Source organism: Trichechus manatus, unplaced genomic scaffold (assembly GCF_000243295.1).
Source record: "Trichechus manatus latirostris isolate Lorelei unplaced genomic scaffold, TriManLat1.0 scaffold00125, whole genome shotgun sequence".
Taxonomy (NCBI): Eukaryota; Metazoa; Chordata; class Mammalia; order Sirenia; family Trichechidae; genus Trichechus; species Trichechus manatus.
In genome coordinates, this window is record NW_004444061.1 from 7559772 (window position 1) to 7576417 (window position 16646).

The window sequence follows — 16646 nt, forward strand, 5'->3', positions numbered from 1 at the left end:
GGAGAATAATGATTTCTAACATTTGCATAGTGATTTACATTTAAATAAAACACTTTATCATGTATATTTTCATTTCATCTCAGACAATGGGGCTGGTACAATAATTTTAGAGAAGTGAAATTTATTGGTTTCTTAATATGTCCACAAATCCCAAGGAGCACTGCCAACAATCAAACTGCTCTTTATGTCGCCTTATAGCCTCTTTTGAAAACCAAGGTAGTATTTTTGGTTGATTAAAACTTCTTTAAAAAAAGAAGTTAACCTTTAAAAAGGTAGAGACTCTATGCTAGATGGGGATTTTTACATCACAGTTTGTGAAAAAGAGGCAGATTCTTTCTACTGTGTGATATTGCAGTGTGATGGATCACTTTTGTGTGACCTTTCTAGCCACACAAGTGATTGGGCAGGACTGTATGATAGGGTAATTGTGGCCCAATGAGGGGACTATTCAGTTTTGCCATCCCACTGGACTTGAGATGAGCCATCCGAGAGATGTGAAGGAGAGGATACTACCCCCACCAAGGAGGAGCAACCAGGAGCAGAGAGTGGGTCCTTTGAACCCAGGATCCCTGCATTAAGAAGCTCCTGGACCCAAGAGACAGAGAGCAAGCTGTAACCCTAAAGACGGCGAGAAGTGGTGGCAGGAGAGACTTGTAAGAAACCGTGCAGTGGACTTATTTAAAAAAGCAAAAACCAAACCTGTTGCCTTTGAGTCGATTCTGACTCGTAGAGACGCCATGGAATAGAGTAGATATGCTCCATAGGGTTTCCAATAAGCGGCTAGTGGATATGAACTGCTGACCTTTTGGTTAGCAGACGCAGCTTATAATCACTGCACCACCAGGGCTCCAAGTGGACTTATTGGCAGGGGCTAAAGGAGCTTTGTAACACTTGCCAGAGCAGGTCACAGGCCGAGGGCTAGAGAAAGGCGTACCTGCGAGCATGGCTGGGAAGAGGCTGTCTTGATGAAAGAACTGTATCTTGAGCATTCCTAAGCCTGAATTGTGACTGTTACTTCCCTAATAAACCCCATAATCATGAGTATTGTCTGTGAGCTCTGTGTGGCCATTGCAAAGAATTATCAAACCCAGCAGAGAAGTAGAGTGCCGTAGAAGGAATGGTTGATGTCAGAATTGGTAAAGCTGGCACAGAGAGGAGGCATGTCTAAGTTCTGCCTCATAGGAATCAGCCTTGGGCTGTTGATCTTGATTCTCCTTCCTGCTTTTGAAGTTAGAGGAGGTCAGATACCGTCCCCACGCCATTTTCACAGATATACACATCTGTCTCTCCTTTCCATCAAATTAACTTCTACTAATCCCTCAAATTCCAGCCAAATGACGTTTCTTCAGAGATTTCTATGACCCCTCTGTCTAAATTAAGTCCCAGACTTGTTCCTTTCAAAACGTCCTTCTTTTTTTTTTGTTTGTTTGTTGCCTTCCTCACAATTGTAATTATATGATTTTGTGTGGTTATTTATTTAATGTCTGTATACCTAGTAGACTGTAATTTTCTTTAATAGGCAGGGATTGTGTTTTGTAAGGTGCAGCTAAATCTAAACCCTAGCCCTGTGGCCTGGCATAGAGCTACCTAATAAACAAGTGTTGAATGAATGGATGGATGGATGGCAGGAAAATGTCTGATTGGAAAAGGCCACAGTGTTTTATATTGATGAACATCAAAGTATACTAGAAGACTGTGTTTGTTGAATAGAGGTGAGCAGGCAAGCTAGGACTGACTGATTTTGAAACAGCAGTGTTGGGGAAGTGCCACTCAAATCACTAAATGAATGCAGGTAAAGAGAGTTTGGGATTGCAAAGTTAACTAGAAAAATGCTGACTAAGGAATACTGGAAACAAACAAACAAAAAAATTCCAATTTATTTTAACTGCCTTCTACTCTCCAAATGCCTCATAGATAAAATTGTTGCTCTACAACGTTTGGCACAGCCTGAAATGCTGGAGACTAGGTGTGGATGGTGGGGAGTGTGAATGGTGGGTGTGAGGGCCAGTAGGTACATCCTAGAGAGCTCTGTGACAAAAAAAGATTTCATGGGAAACTGGAAACAGACATAGCACTGAAATCTATAGATAACACTCTGATTAGAAAAAGAGGCAATTTATGAATCAAGAATAATTGATTCTTCCTCCAAAAGAGGAAGTATAATTATATGCAGTTCTTTAGTGATACTTACTGTCCAACTGATTCTGACTCAAAGTGACCCGATGAGACAGAGTAGAACTCCTCCATAGGGTTTCCAAGGAGCGGCTGGTGGATTCAGACTGCCAACCTTTTGGTTAGCAGCCAAACTCTTAACCACTGCGCCACCAGTAACAATAATTAGTTAATTGAAAAGAGAATTGTATATGTATTTGTATAAAGGAAAAACTGAGTGAAAAAACATGCTGATCTCTCTCAGTATGTCTGAGAAACCTAAGGGTAAGCTCATAATGCCAAACCCAAGGTCAGTTGGATGATGTACATGGGAAAGCAAGTCAAAGCCATGTGAATGACATGCTTTATGATATTATAGGGATGCTCTATTGTCTGGTACACTGCATAGAAATATTTCCATAATGTAGGGTGCTTCTTTAAAGCAGACAGTCACAGTCCTAAGATACTTTAGTGCTTTGGTGTGTTGTTGTTGTTAGTTGCCGTGCAACTGATTCCGAGTCATGGCAACCCCACATGTTACAGAGTAGAACTGCTCCATTGGATTTTCTAGGCTGTAATCTTAATGGAAATGAGCCCTGTTGGCACAGTGGTTAAGCACTTGGCTGCTAACCAAAGAGTCAGCAGTTCGAACCCACCAGCTGCTTCACAGGAGGAAAGACTCGGCGATCTGCTTCCATAAAGATTCCAGCCTTGGAAACCCTATGGGGCAGTTCTATTTTGTCCTATAGGATCACTATGAGTCAAAATCAACTTGACAGCACCTAACAACAGCAATCTTATTGGGAGCAGATCACCAGGCCTTTTCTTTCTCAGTACTGCTAGATGGGTTTGAACTGTCAACCTTTAGGTTAGCAGTTGAGTGCAAACTATTTATGCTACCTAAGGACCTTAGTCCTTTGGTATATTCCTTATAAATCTGGCAGACTAAAACTCAACAAGAGAAAAAAGAAGGTGATTTTAATCTGTTCTTGAAATCTGGCTTTTCTCAATGGCATGGTTGATAAGTAGATGATAGAAGACATCTTTGGATTTTGGATTTACCCTATTGTTTCCAAATAAGGACTTCACTTCACCTTCAACTTCTTGCTCCTGAATGATCCATCTGTTTACACATCAAGGGACAGTCAGTCTCTTGGAGCTCGGTAATCCTGCTGTATCTGAGAGCACAAGGGATCTGCTGGCTTCTTTGAAAGCCTCAAGCACTGGCTGCAACAGTGCAACTCACTCAAACCACTGAGCTTCAAATTTTCATGTATTTAATATGAAGAAGTTTGTAACTTCAACCCAAGTAAATGGTTTTCAACATACTTGTATTCTACATTCAAGAGTTTGGTATTTGAAAGATGAGACTCTGGAGCTGAACTTGTCAGGTTAGTATCTCAGGTCAGTCACTTTGCATCATATGACCTTGGAAAAGTAACTTACCCTCTCTTGCCTAATATTCCTTAAGTGTAAAATAAGAGTGGTTAGTAGTATTGTAGGAGTTCAATGATTGAGTGCCGGGCTGCTAACTGAAAGATTGGCAGTTTGAAACAACTAGCTGCTCCACAATCTGTTCCAGTAAAGATTATAACCTAGGAAACCCTATGGGGAGTTCTGTCGTACAGGGTGGTCGTTATGAGTTGGAATCAACCCCACAGCACACAACAGCAACAGCAGTAATATTGAAAAGAGACCTGATGGCGCAGCAGTTAAGTGCTCAGCTACTAACCAATAGGTTGGCAGTTTGAACCCACCCAGGGGCTACAGGGAAGAAAGACCTGGTGATCTGCTCCCCATAAACATTAACTAAACCTCTTGCTTTCGAGTTGATTCCAGCTTACAGTGAGGACAGAGTAGAACTTCCCCATAGAGTTTCCAAGACTGTAATTTTTATGGGAGCAGACTGCCACATCTTTCTCCCGCAGAGCCTGATAGGTTCAGACCACAGGCCTTTACTTTAGGTTAGCAGCTGAGCTTAACCACTGTGACACCAGGATTCCTCTGTAAAGATTACAGCTTGGAAAACCCTATACAGCTGTTCTATTTAGTCACACAGGGTTGCTATGAGTCAAAATTGACTGGATGACACCTAACAACACCAACAGTAGTATTGTTATGAGTATTCATATGAGTTAATTATAGGTATATGAAATGCTTTCAAGAGTGTCTGGTACTAGTGAGCAATATATAAGTGGGAGCTCTTATTATTCCGTATTAGTAATTACGTATTCATATATTATTGACTGAAGAAATTAAATATAACATTGAATTAAAAAACTATAACTTTCTAATATGTTACTCTAACATTTTGGAGTTATGTTTCACTAGGGGAAGAAAACTGTTTTTCAATTGATTCCTTACTTCTATTTCTCTTTCCCCAGTCTTGTGCCTACTCTTTCTCTTTGGATTTGCTTTTTGTACAAGTCTCCGCCTTAATTTGATATAATTTAAATCATAATATATCTCTCAAAGATTTTTTTTGTAAATATAAATATTGTATATCAAACTTTTACAGTTTAGAATCTATTTGGATGAATTCGGAATTTCCATCATTGTGAAACGAATCTTATATTTATAGTCGTAAAACAAACTAGCACATGAAGATTTCCAGGATCATGAATAAAATCTGGAGCCATTGTCTAAAATTTCTTTCTTTCCTTCTTTTGTTTTTTTGAGTCTGTTTCCCTTAAATATTCTTTTGGGTGGTTTTATTTTTTCTTCACAGGTATATTTTGTTGGACAAAAGACTGAAGAAACTATATTCTAACATAATTCAAACCTTTTTAGCTTTGTAAGCTGGAAACAGACTTGGAACATGCTATACCTACAACTCTAATTAATGTTACACACACAACTCTCCTCTTATTTGAGTAACATCCCAAAAGAAATCTTCAAATACACTTTTTTTCTTCTTTTTTTATCTACAGAGATCAGTGTTCTTGGGTTCTGATGAAAGTATATTGTGGTTCATATCATTCTCTCTTTGTTTCTTTTTATTTCTTTTTCTTCTACAGTTTATTGCTTTTGCTTCTTTATTCTTCATCCTGGTTTCAATCACAACCTTTTGCCTGGAGACACATGAAGCTTTCAATATTGTTAGAAACAAGACAGAACCAGTCATCAATGGCACAAGAGCTGTTCTACAATATGAAATTGAAACGGATCCTGCCTTGACATATGTAGAAGGAGTATGTGTGGTATGGTTTACTTTTGAATTTTTAGTCCGTATTGTTTTCTCCCCCAATAAACTTGAATTCATCAAAAATCTCTTGAATATTATTGACTTTGTGGCCATCCTACCCTTCTACTTAGAGGTGGGACTCAGTGGGCTCTCATCCAAAGCTGCTAAAGATGTGCTTGGCTTCCTTAGGGTGGTAAGGTTTGTGAGGATCCTGAGAATCTTCAAGCTCACCCGCCATTTTGTAGGCCTAAGGGTGCTTGGACACACTCTTCGAGCTAGTACTAATGAATTTTTGCTGCTGATAATCTTCCTGGCTCTAGGAGTTTTGATATTTGCCACTATGATCTACTATGCTGAGAGAGTAGGAGCTCAACCTAACGATCCTTCAGCTAGCGAGCACACACAGTTCAAAAACATTCCCATTGGGTTCTGGTGGGCTGTAGTGACCATGACTACCCTGGGCTATGGGGATATGTACCCCCAAACGTGGTCAGGGATGGTGGTGGGAGCCCTGTGTGCTCTGGCCGGAGTACTGACAATAGCCATGCCGGTGCCTGTGATTGTGAACAATTTTGGAATGTACTACTCCTTGGCAATGGCGAAGCAGAAACTTCCAAGGAAAAGAAAGAAGCACATTCCTCCTGCCCCTCAGCCAAGCTCACCTACCTTTTGCAAGACAGAATTAAATATGGCCTGCAATAGCACACAGAGTGACATGTGTCTGGGCAAAGACAATCTACTTCTGGAACATAACAGATCAGGTAAGGCACAATTTCAAATGCGTGTTATAAATACTTTATAGACCAGTATCTTAAGCGGGGGGAGGCAGCCATTCTTATTTTCCGCAAATGTTCATGAGTTCTCAGCCCTACCCCTTCACCAAACTTTTCTGCATGTGTCAGGCTTGTAGATGACTAGATTATAGCATTTCCAAATGAACTTCAAATAGAAATCTGCATAGCTGGTCTATAGAGTTTTCCTGCTTTAGTGGGAATGCCCTTTGCTGATGGTGCCAATATTTTCTTTTGCCTGTTTGTTGCTTTTGTGCCAATGTTTCGTTTCCCTGCACGATGTAATGGTATAATATCGATCATCTTCCACTCTTCATCCTCAAAATGTTGATCTCCATATTGTTTGGCTTGGTGTGTTTGTCTCAGTTTTACCTCTGCCACATGGTGGTGTGCATCTCAGTATAATTCAGAAGAGGCAGTTATTTAAGAAGAGTAGATATTTTCATTGCAAAAGCCTAAAGACCAAAGAGGTGATATGGGAGATGGCCTTTTTAAAAAACAAAACTCTTCCCTAGTAATATTCTCAAGGATTGGGTAAATTTTCAAATTTTTAAAGTAGGTAGGGCATCTCAGTATAACCCCTGTGATGAAACAAGATGCCATGACATATAAATTAACCCACCTTTAGTCAGGGCATAGATGATCTGCTTTGGAAAATCAATGAAAAAGTTATTCCTCTGTGGATTTCCCTTTTTTATGCACTATGCATTGGACTCTGCTCACTCCCAGAACTGAGTTTTGGATGATTTACCACCTGAGATAAGGAGAAACTGGTCCCTTCCATTACCAGAGGTAATCTAGAGTTGATTGACTGTAAATTGACACTTAGTTTGCCAAAGGGATAGTCAGATGAAAGATAGGGTCATCTCTTGTCTGTTATGTCTGGTACAGAAGAAATATTTTGTAAACAATCTAATTAGCTTTTAGTCCACTGTGAAAATTTAAGGCCTTTGCCTTCCCTGAAACTTAGATACATTCAATATTTTTCTTGTAGAAAATTACTTATGGCAATCCTAAGTGAATAATTTCTTACAATCAGACATAACACCAATTAAACATAACAAACAAAAAAACACAGTGACGTCTTTTACAGGTCTCTCTTTAGCTTCCAGAAATTTTTATGGGGTAGATGAAAAAAAAGATTGGCTAAGACTTCTGTTTAAAAATTTTATTCATAGCCCTCATGTTCACTTAGTAGACTGTTCTGCAAAGTCCTCCTAAATAAATATCTGAAAAGTGTTATATGTCTTTATAAAAGGTAGAGTTTAGTTGGTATCGCTGTTGTCATCAGAGGACCTGTGCAGAACCCTTATGAAGGGCCTGAAAAAAGAGGACACACTCTCTGACCAGAAAATCATTGTTATAGCAAGATAACATCTAGGATGATATACTGCAGAAGTCTTTGGCTAGCGTATAGAAATAAACATGTAGTTGTTTCAAGGACATTTAGAGAAGTTGATCTTGTTCCATTGTTAGGTTCAAAATATTTTCAGCTTAAAAATAGAGTACGTGACACGAAGTTTGTGCATTCTGAAATTATTTTTACTAAGATTTTTGAGAGAAAAATTTAGTTTCCGAAAAGAATAACAGCATGTGTTGTAAAAGAACTATGAAGACAAATACTTATAAGAGTTTATTTTTAAATATGCTCCACTTTTAAGGATTCCTATTCACACTGAGAGAGCATGTCAAAAATAGTAAGATTAATTTATCACAAATTAAATATCTTATTTGAGTTCATATTAGTTTTATTTAGCACAACTATTTTGAGTTCATATTAGTTTTGTGAAACCCAATTTCCTACTAGGTAAAATCCAATGGAATTAAAATTTCTCAAAAAATACAGAAAAATGGTTCTCTCTTTTTACACATCTTTTCATTTTGCTACATGTAAATTTTTGTGATGAGTGATGAAAATTCTTTCTCTTTTCTTATCGTGATGTGATTATTGTGTTTTGTATATGGAGTGACTGGACCTCGGGCATTCGGTGTAAACTCTTTGTACTGTCTCATTTCCTCATTCATCACTGTCTGTCCATGGGCATGGTGCTGTGACCAGTGTTATCAGGTGCCGACAGTACAGGAAGTGAGCCGCCATTATCACCCCCAGAACGGCTCCCCATCAGACGCTCTAGTACCAGAGACAAAAACAGAAGAGGGGAAACATGTTTCCTACTGACGACAGGTGATTACACGTGTGCTTCTGATGGAGGGATCAGGAAAGGTAGGCATGCATTTAATCAGATCATCACAGGTGACTTAGCAGTTGATTGCTGCAGACATACGGAGGGATCTAAAATGCCTATTGATCGTTTTCTAGGAGAAATTGCACATAGTGCTCTTTTCTCTATCCATGGCATCTTCTCACATTATAAACATTCTTAAATATATATCATAACAGACTACTTGATGGTTATGTTTTAAAGGCATTTCATCCTTCTTTCTCACATCTTTTTTTGTGTTCATTTTTGGTTTTGTTTGCCATTTGTCCGTGGGCAGAATTTTAATGGAAAGTTTAAAAATGAAATCACTTACCCATTGATTTTAATATAATGTACACAGACGTCTTTAAAGATTATCTTTTTCCCCTACAACTGTGAAAACTCTAATATTCACTAATTGGCTCTATGCATATGTTTGATGAGTAATTGATGATTATAGGACAATTGTAAAGTATTTTTTTTCAAAGCACAACATTAAACATACTCTAATTTGGACTCGTATTCAGTACTTGAGCAGCTTTTGCCAGTGGTTTATCTGAGTGCCATAAGGTTTGCAAAGGCACAATGTCCTCAGGCCTATAGAGAAGTCTAGCTCATCACTTGATGACCTCTCATGTACTTACGAATTAGAATTTCTCTTCAGGACAAATAATAATAATTTTAAGTTTATTACTACTTTTCAATAGCTCCTGAACAGTGCCTGGCAAATAGAGAGGCTCCATAAATATTTGTTGAATGAATACATTTTGTTGGGCAGGCATCTTTAAGGACTATAATAGAATAAAACAAAACACTGAAGCACCGCTCCATCATGTGGTTCCTTCTTCCGCTCAAACCTAGATTGTGCCAACACTGTCTATTACTATTTCCTGTTTTCGTTGTTGTTGTAAACTCTTTCAGACCTCAGGACAATTGTATGCCCCCTCCCTCCCCCCAAAAAAGAAAGATTTTATGATACTTATCACCTACCTTTGTCAAAAGGCTGGCATGTGCTTAGATGACCTCCGACTTTGACAATTCCAGTTGCTTTACTGCCATGGTTATTTTTCTCTGTTAATTAACAGAATAGGAAAGAGCTATAATTATTTCTTGTAGTAATTGGCTACATTTGAATGAAACACTACTCCAAAGCTTTAATACTAGTACAACTGCATTTTAAAAATATTGTGCTAATTTGCTAGTCATTGTAATTTTTCCTTATTGAATTCTTTATGTTTTAAGCCTAAAATATTTATTCTGTTATGCCCTCTTTCTTTAAAATATCTCATTACCTGTGTTGTACGTCTCCTTCATTTCATCGCATCACTTGTATTGTTTTTCTCTGCCTCTGTGCTTGTAAGTTTCAAAAAAGGAGAAAAGGACTCTTTCTTCCTTTCTTTACTATATAATATTGTAAATACTTCTCCATTTCAATTAGTTCCATTCTATGCATCTATTTTTTGCACTAAAATATATTTTCAATCATCTGAATAGGTTTATTTTATTGTTTACTACTTTACCATTAAATATTATGTGTTGAGAGAAAAATTTTTAAATATCTTGTGAAGATAGTAAACCTTACCTGATTACTTGAGTAAAATATGTGTATATATGCATTAATTAATGATGAGGATATCTAACTCTTATAAAGAACATATACTAAGTGCATTGCATATCTTAACTCACTATACATGTATATACATGTACGTGTATATATGTAATATGTGGTTAAATTTACATACATTTTTGACCATCATTCAATAATGTATCACATACAATATTTATACTAAGGTTACGTGTTTAAAGACCTCATTAAATTTTCTTTTTCTTCTAGGTTAGACAATATTTTGAATTTTAAAACTTGCCAAAGGAAATCACAGATGAGAAAAGGCTTTTCAAATTATAAAGCACTATGCTAATATATGGAAACCCTGGTGGCTTAGTGGTTAAGAGCTATGGCTGCTAACCAAAAGGTTGGCAGTTTGAATCCACCAGGCGCTCCTTGGAAACCCTATGGGCAGTTCTACTCTGTCTTGTAGAGTCGCTGTGAGTCAGAATTGACTTGATGGCAACTGGTTTAGTTTTTTTTTTATGTTAATATATAGTTTTTACTGTAAAATTCCGAAGTTTCATGAGCAAAGCAATTAATAAGATATTTAATTTGCCTGGAAAATTTACACATGCAGTCTTATTTCACAAATGCCAAGTCTCTTTATCAGTGAGAATTAATTAATCGCTGAGGTTGTTATTCTTTGTCGTTTCTTACCATAATCAATTTCTTTTCCATTCTTGCTTAATTCTTTTGCAGCTATGCGTTTATTTCCCAGGTCTGGTAACACTTCTGGCTAACTTCATTTAAACATTTTAGTGTGTTATCTTGTCATGTCTATCAGGAATTCATTCATTTCTTCTCCATTTTTCTTTTATGTAGGTTATAGATTTCTCTATGGTTCCAGTTCAGACATTTATTTCCTATATGACCCTTCATTTATTTTTCAAGTTGTCTCTCTTCTGATTTGATTTTGAAGTTCTAAACATTCTCCCCTAAATGAATGAAAATAATATTAGTGGATTCCCATTGAATTTGTTTACTACCATCAAACATGAATATAGTTTGGCATACGTTAAGAAAACTTAAGGATTCACTAAAATAGTGAGCGCCTATCGCTCAGAACACGTGTTTTTATTTACACAGTATTATATAAGCATATCATATAAATTAAAGCACAGTCATGGATAGTACATGGATAAGCAGTTTCAGTGTTGCCCAAATAATCTCATGCTTCTTAGGAACTATATATAACGTATGCCATGTATTTAGATGTTAGTTTAAACTAGGTGCATTATTGTTTATTCTCATGAGTTATATTTTTAGCCATTCCAGTAAAAAGTTTGTTTAAGCAAAATGTTATCAAATTTTCTAATCAGAAACGTACCTGTAGAATAAAGCAAAACATGTATATGGATAACTAATAATTTTAATAATTAAATACTTGCTACTAAATTGGAAGGAAACCTTTTCAAATGGACACTAAAATTATAGCTATTAAAAAATAAAAGGACCTATTAACAGAATGGATAATATTTATGTTAAAAACTAAAATTCAGAATTTAGAATAGCAAGCAAGATTAACGTATTACCTGTATGATTAATATAAAGCTGTCAAAGCTTCCTGGAGGTCATGTAGGGAGCTTGGAGATTGTGGGAGAGAAAGATCTAAATTTTTATAATGATGATATATAGGTATTAACAATCCATTTGGTTCATGTATATTCACCAGTTTGACTTTAATCAAAACTAATCAATTTTTATAGTCTAGTTTACATTTTTAAGTTGCACAGTCATCTTCTGCTGCCTAGAATAAATTATTCTTTCTACAACTCCCAAAGTTTTATTTTCAGTTATTTTAGGGAAGGAATAACTAGCCCAACAGGCACATGTAAGGGACCTGCAATTCTTTCTTAATTATTTATGACATTCTCCCATTAGCTATTCCATCATCCTTTATAGTAGAATGAAATGGCTCAGTGGTTAAGAGCTTGGCTCCAAACCAAAAGGTTGGCAGTTTGAATCCACCAGCCGCTCCTTGAAAACCCCATGGGGCAGTTCTACTCTGTCCTATAGGGTCACTATGAGTTGAAGTCAACTCCAGGACAACAGGTTATGTATTAATTATAGCTCAGAATACTATCAAGACATATTGGAAGATAATTCTTTCATTAGCAGAGATTATGTCCTGGAGAATTTTATCATAGTTAATGGATGGCATAAATTGTCATATACCAAATCTTAAAGAAGACAACTAGTCTGTTGACAGTTTGTGTGTGTATGTGAGAAGGATGTTCATTATATCCATTCTGTAACTAGGTCTTTTGATATACCAATACAAATATGGATTTGTAGTAATAACTCTATTGCCATGTAAAACTGGGCTGAAGAAAGTGGTCCAGAACCAAGGCTAAAATGAACTTCATACTCTTCTCTCCTGAATTTATCTAATAAGTAATTGGTAGGGACAGAGTTTACCATAAAGAAAAAGAAAGAAAAAACATGAGTCTGTAAGTGGTCTCCAGGTAAAGAGACCCCAAGAAAAATCAAAGAGAGAGACTAAAGCCCAGGTGAGAGCCCACAATGATTCTTCCCCAGAGTGAAATATGGAATATGGTTCTTGCTCCTTATGAATCAAATAACCAGATAAATCACTTCTCTTCTAGTGAAAGGAGCAGAAAAAACAATAACTTCTCCTTAGAAGTTCCAAGAAAAGACAGAGCTATAGAAAGAAGTAGCTGGGAGGGAAAGACCTATTTTCTTTCTTACACCGTCATCAAGCACTCTGAAGCCTAATCAGAGTCCAAGGTGTGTTCACATACTAGAAGTTCATGTACCAGAAGTTCAGGTACCAGAAGTTCTTTTTGGTTACCCAAAAAGAAATTTCATTTTCTTGTTCTACGACACTTCTTCATTGGAGCTGTCAGAATATAACTATTTATTTTCAAAGCTGTGTAATGTGACTATTTTTCCAGTCAATACTTGCCCTGGTTTTAAGACAGTTCAACTTCTAACTATAAACTAGTGCCCCCACCTTATTTAACTGCCTCCTAAACTTTTCTAATGAAAAAATGGTGCAATTCATGAATCTTTCCAAAGGTAACCTTGCTGGATGTTGCTTGGGCTAAAATTCGTGACAAGGATTTTTTAATCTATAAACCAATGACTGTTATGAATGAAAGATTAGAATGCAAAATAATAAAAATAAAAGGTGAATTAAGACCAAATTGTTCTCAATTCCTGGGTCAAGGGGCTATGGAGCGTGAGGTAAAACATCATATAATCTGGCTTTATTTCACTGAAATTATGACTCAATTTATATTTAATTCATTTTCTTTTCTTTTTTTATCCTTTATAATCCAAGGAATTAGAAATGGACATTTCATTATACATCAACTGGATAATGGCATCACGTGCCATTATTTACGATTCATCCTTTTGACTTTATAAAGTTGGAAGATTAAATATGCTGGAAAAAGTGGTTGCAGCTATACATTAAGCACACTTTATTATCTTAGTAAATAATAAAAAACAAAAAGACAAAAAATAGCCTACATTATGTCTTCATATTTTTCAGGAACATATTCTGAAATTTAAAAACCTTTGCGAGATTTATCTTACTTAAGTTGCTTTGCTTTATTTTTAAAAGAGCTTCGGTATCCTACATACCAAAATTGAATTAACTCTAATTATAATCTGGAAGAGGATAGACTTAGAAGCATAAAAACTATAGTTTATGATAGCTGGTGTAATCTTTTGTGGGTAGCAGCAACAGTGAGCTTCATATTTTTAGAGTAATAAATTGCCTCACTATTGAATTCTTTGTAAACAAATACTTCTTTGATTTCAAAAATAGCACTTTTGATTATCCTGCATAGTATTGTTTGTTTGTGTTTATTTTCTGGTTGAATTCAACTGATGTCTGTGCATTTTTTCATAAAAGGATATGAAAAATCCCGAAGCTTAAACAACATAGCGGGCTTGGCAGGCAATCCTCTGAGACTGTCTCCAGTAACATCACCTTACAACTCTCCTTGTCCTCTGAGGCGTTCTCGATCTCCCATCCCATCTATCTTGTAAACCAAACTGCATCAGTCGGCTAAAATTGTATTAATTCAAGTACTGTTTACCCCATAATGGGATTAAGTAAACGTAGCATTACTCCAGTCTCCAATAATACAGTATAAATCCTGCATGATACTACTATTTGAAGTCAGAAATGCCACTTGGATAGCTAACGAATCTTATCCTGGCTTTAAAGATTATTTAAAGTAGAGCTACTCCTTCTCCATATTAACTGCCCTGATCTCCTTTCGCAATAAAATGACAGATAGTGTTGATATTGGCCAGTACATTAATCCATAAACATATCTTCAGGGAGATATATTTAAAACAGTGTGCTTCCAAATGCCAACCACTCCACTGGATCTTCATTCCTTGTGACTCTCTAAACCATTCTGAAGATGTCTGGGGTCCTATGTTGATTATATGCAACATGACTTTGGTCAGCTCATTTGCATGGACCATCTCGTCTCTATCACCTGAGAGCAATGTTGCAGAGTTCAAGGACCATGGATGGCTCGGGATATGTGTACTTGTATTGAACATCCTGCAGACGTGAAAGCACAGGTCAATTGTTCTGCATGTTGAATTGTGGGGTGGACGAGTTTCTACTTAACTTGTTTTTCCTTATCCTCTGAAAGAAATATGTGTTTTAAATAGTTTAATTTCTTGATTGATTTACTTCTCTTCAAAAAGTGCTGTATTGGAATTCTGAATGTCTCTGGTTGCTTGCACGCAGATAACTGCATATAGGTTGTCATTACTGGTTACATGCAAGCCCAAGCCAAATCTGTTACTTAATGGCTTGTGGAAGGCACAAAACATAGGAGCAAGGTAACTGCCAGCCAGGCTTGCATTGTTTAGCCAGGAACTACTGTTTGGTACTAGAGTTATTTTTTTTTTTTCTTAACCCCAGGATTTGTCATCATTTTTAGAGGCAGAGAGTGCCAAGTATTACCCAAAGCTTTCCTGTCTTTTTTACTCCCTTTATTTTTATTTTTTAATTTTTGTGCAAACATCAAAGAGCATTGGTGTTCACAGAAGGCATTTCTGACCAGCCTCAAATTTCTGAGTTACAAGATGAATCAGATTTTCAGCCAGTGTTTAATCAGGTGCTTTGTCCTGTGTGCTGTTTCTGTCTGTCTGAGCTCCCCGTCTTAACTGTATATGCCATATGTCTCCACGAAGCACAGACATGCCTTGATAAGGTATTCATGATTTTAGTACTGGATATCCCCCCGTTTTTGCTGTGTGTACAAATTAATGATGCCCAGTGGACTCCCTAAGCTAATCAGTACTGTGAACCTTTTTGATAAGCAGGATTTAAGGAGCAATTTCACCATTGCACTTAGTTGGCTGCTGCAGCGTCAGTTTCTACTACCTGGCAACCAGCATTCATTATTACACTCCATGAAACCCCTAGGGAGTCTTACTCAATCTGAATGGAAGAAATTCTGCTTACACATCTCTCGGAATACAATAGGAATAGTGCGTCCGGTGTGTTGGGCAGGTGAGGGAAGAAAAATGCCATGATATAAATTGAGCAATGGACAATACTTCTGAGGCATTCAAGATTCTTGAGACTGTTGAGTATTCCTGATTTCCGTGTTTATTTTTTGTTAGGAACACAATTGCCATTTTTATTATTGTCCACATAACATGTATGACTCTATATCTCCAAATCCTAGAGCATGACCTGCATGTACAGCAATGTATTTACCCAGATCTTGTACAGATCTTGTACAGCAGATCTTCTACAGCAATGTATTTACCCAGATGTACATTTCTGATATTTTGATAACACCACAAATAGAAAGTTGTAATTATATACGGCTTTATGGTAAAGGAGTTAATATGTTGTCTGGTGCTGCTGTTATTGACTGCAGTGTTGTACAGAATTTATAATAGATTTTTGATTGATGCAAAAAGGACAGTGGAATTTAGCCATACCAAGGACTGTACTGGAAACAGACTTCTGCTGCTGAATGTGCCCTAAAGTGACCAGGTTGTACTTGCAAGAGGTCTCATGTCTTCATAAGGCGTTTAAATTGTGGCTGGAACTCATCTGGTGCTCTCGATATAAGTGGTCGGCTTGTGGACTTGCCAGTGTCCATGAAACATCTGTAAATACCACCATGTGTGCATGGGTCAACCCCTTTGGTCATCTCACATCAAAGGAAGCCAAATTCATGGTCAACATCTCTGAAGCTTCAAGTAAGGCCCACACCTCTTTGAATTACTCTTCATGGGCCCACAGGTTGTGCTGTGAATTACACAAGGCAGTGATATTGATGTAGTATAGGTCTGTCTTAATTTCTCTTACTTCTACTTTGTTAGTTGGATACATGAACATTGACTGTATCATTTTCTTATAAACCATTTATGTTACCAGCTTGTCAGGTATGTTGTGAAATTTTAGTGCCTACTTATCAAACTTACCAATTTTTAGTCACATTCTTGTTTAGTTCTGAGAAAAAGCCCCATCAACACTGTTCATAGTTTTAAGTCTTTTATCATTGTTACCTCAGTTATAAATATTACAAAAATAAAATTCTGGCAGTGAGAGTATTTTTTTATTAAATGATTAAGGAGCGATGTCAGTATATAGTAGAATATTAAATTATATCCTAAAATGTATATTTTGCATAAAAAGAGATATTCTTGAATCAATTACCTTTTTGTGAGTTTTGTGGCAAATGAAGCTTGTA

At 36.8% G+C, this 16646-nt stretch overlaps 1 protein-coding gene across 7 annotated transcripts in view; it reads left to right on the forward strand.

Moving 5' to 3' along the window:
- The window catches only part of KCNC2 (potassium voltage-gated channel subfamily C member 2), a 252994-nt gene extending 238047 nt beyond the window's left edge, over positions 1 to 14947 (forward strand). Inside the window, exons 3-5 of one of the 7 annotated variants that reach the window (XM_004384630.3) lie at positions 5169 to 6096; positions 8186 to 8350; positions 13820 to 14947. In XM_004384630.3, coding sequence (XP_004384687.1) covers positions 5169 to 6096; positions 8186 to 8350; positions 13820 to 13956 — 1230 coding nt within the window. In that variant the 3' untranslated portion in view covers positions 13957 to 14947. Of the gene's footprint in view, positions 1 to 5168; positions 7797 to 8185; positions 8676 to 13240 lie in introns of those variants that run through there. The other 6 variants (XM_023738907.1, XM_012557912.2, XM_012557913.2 and 3 more) reach the window with 6 other exon arrangements.
- The last annotated feature ends 1699 nt before the right edge of the window (positions 14948 to 16646 follow it).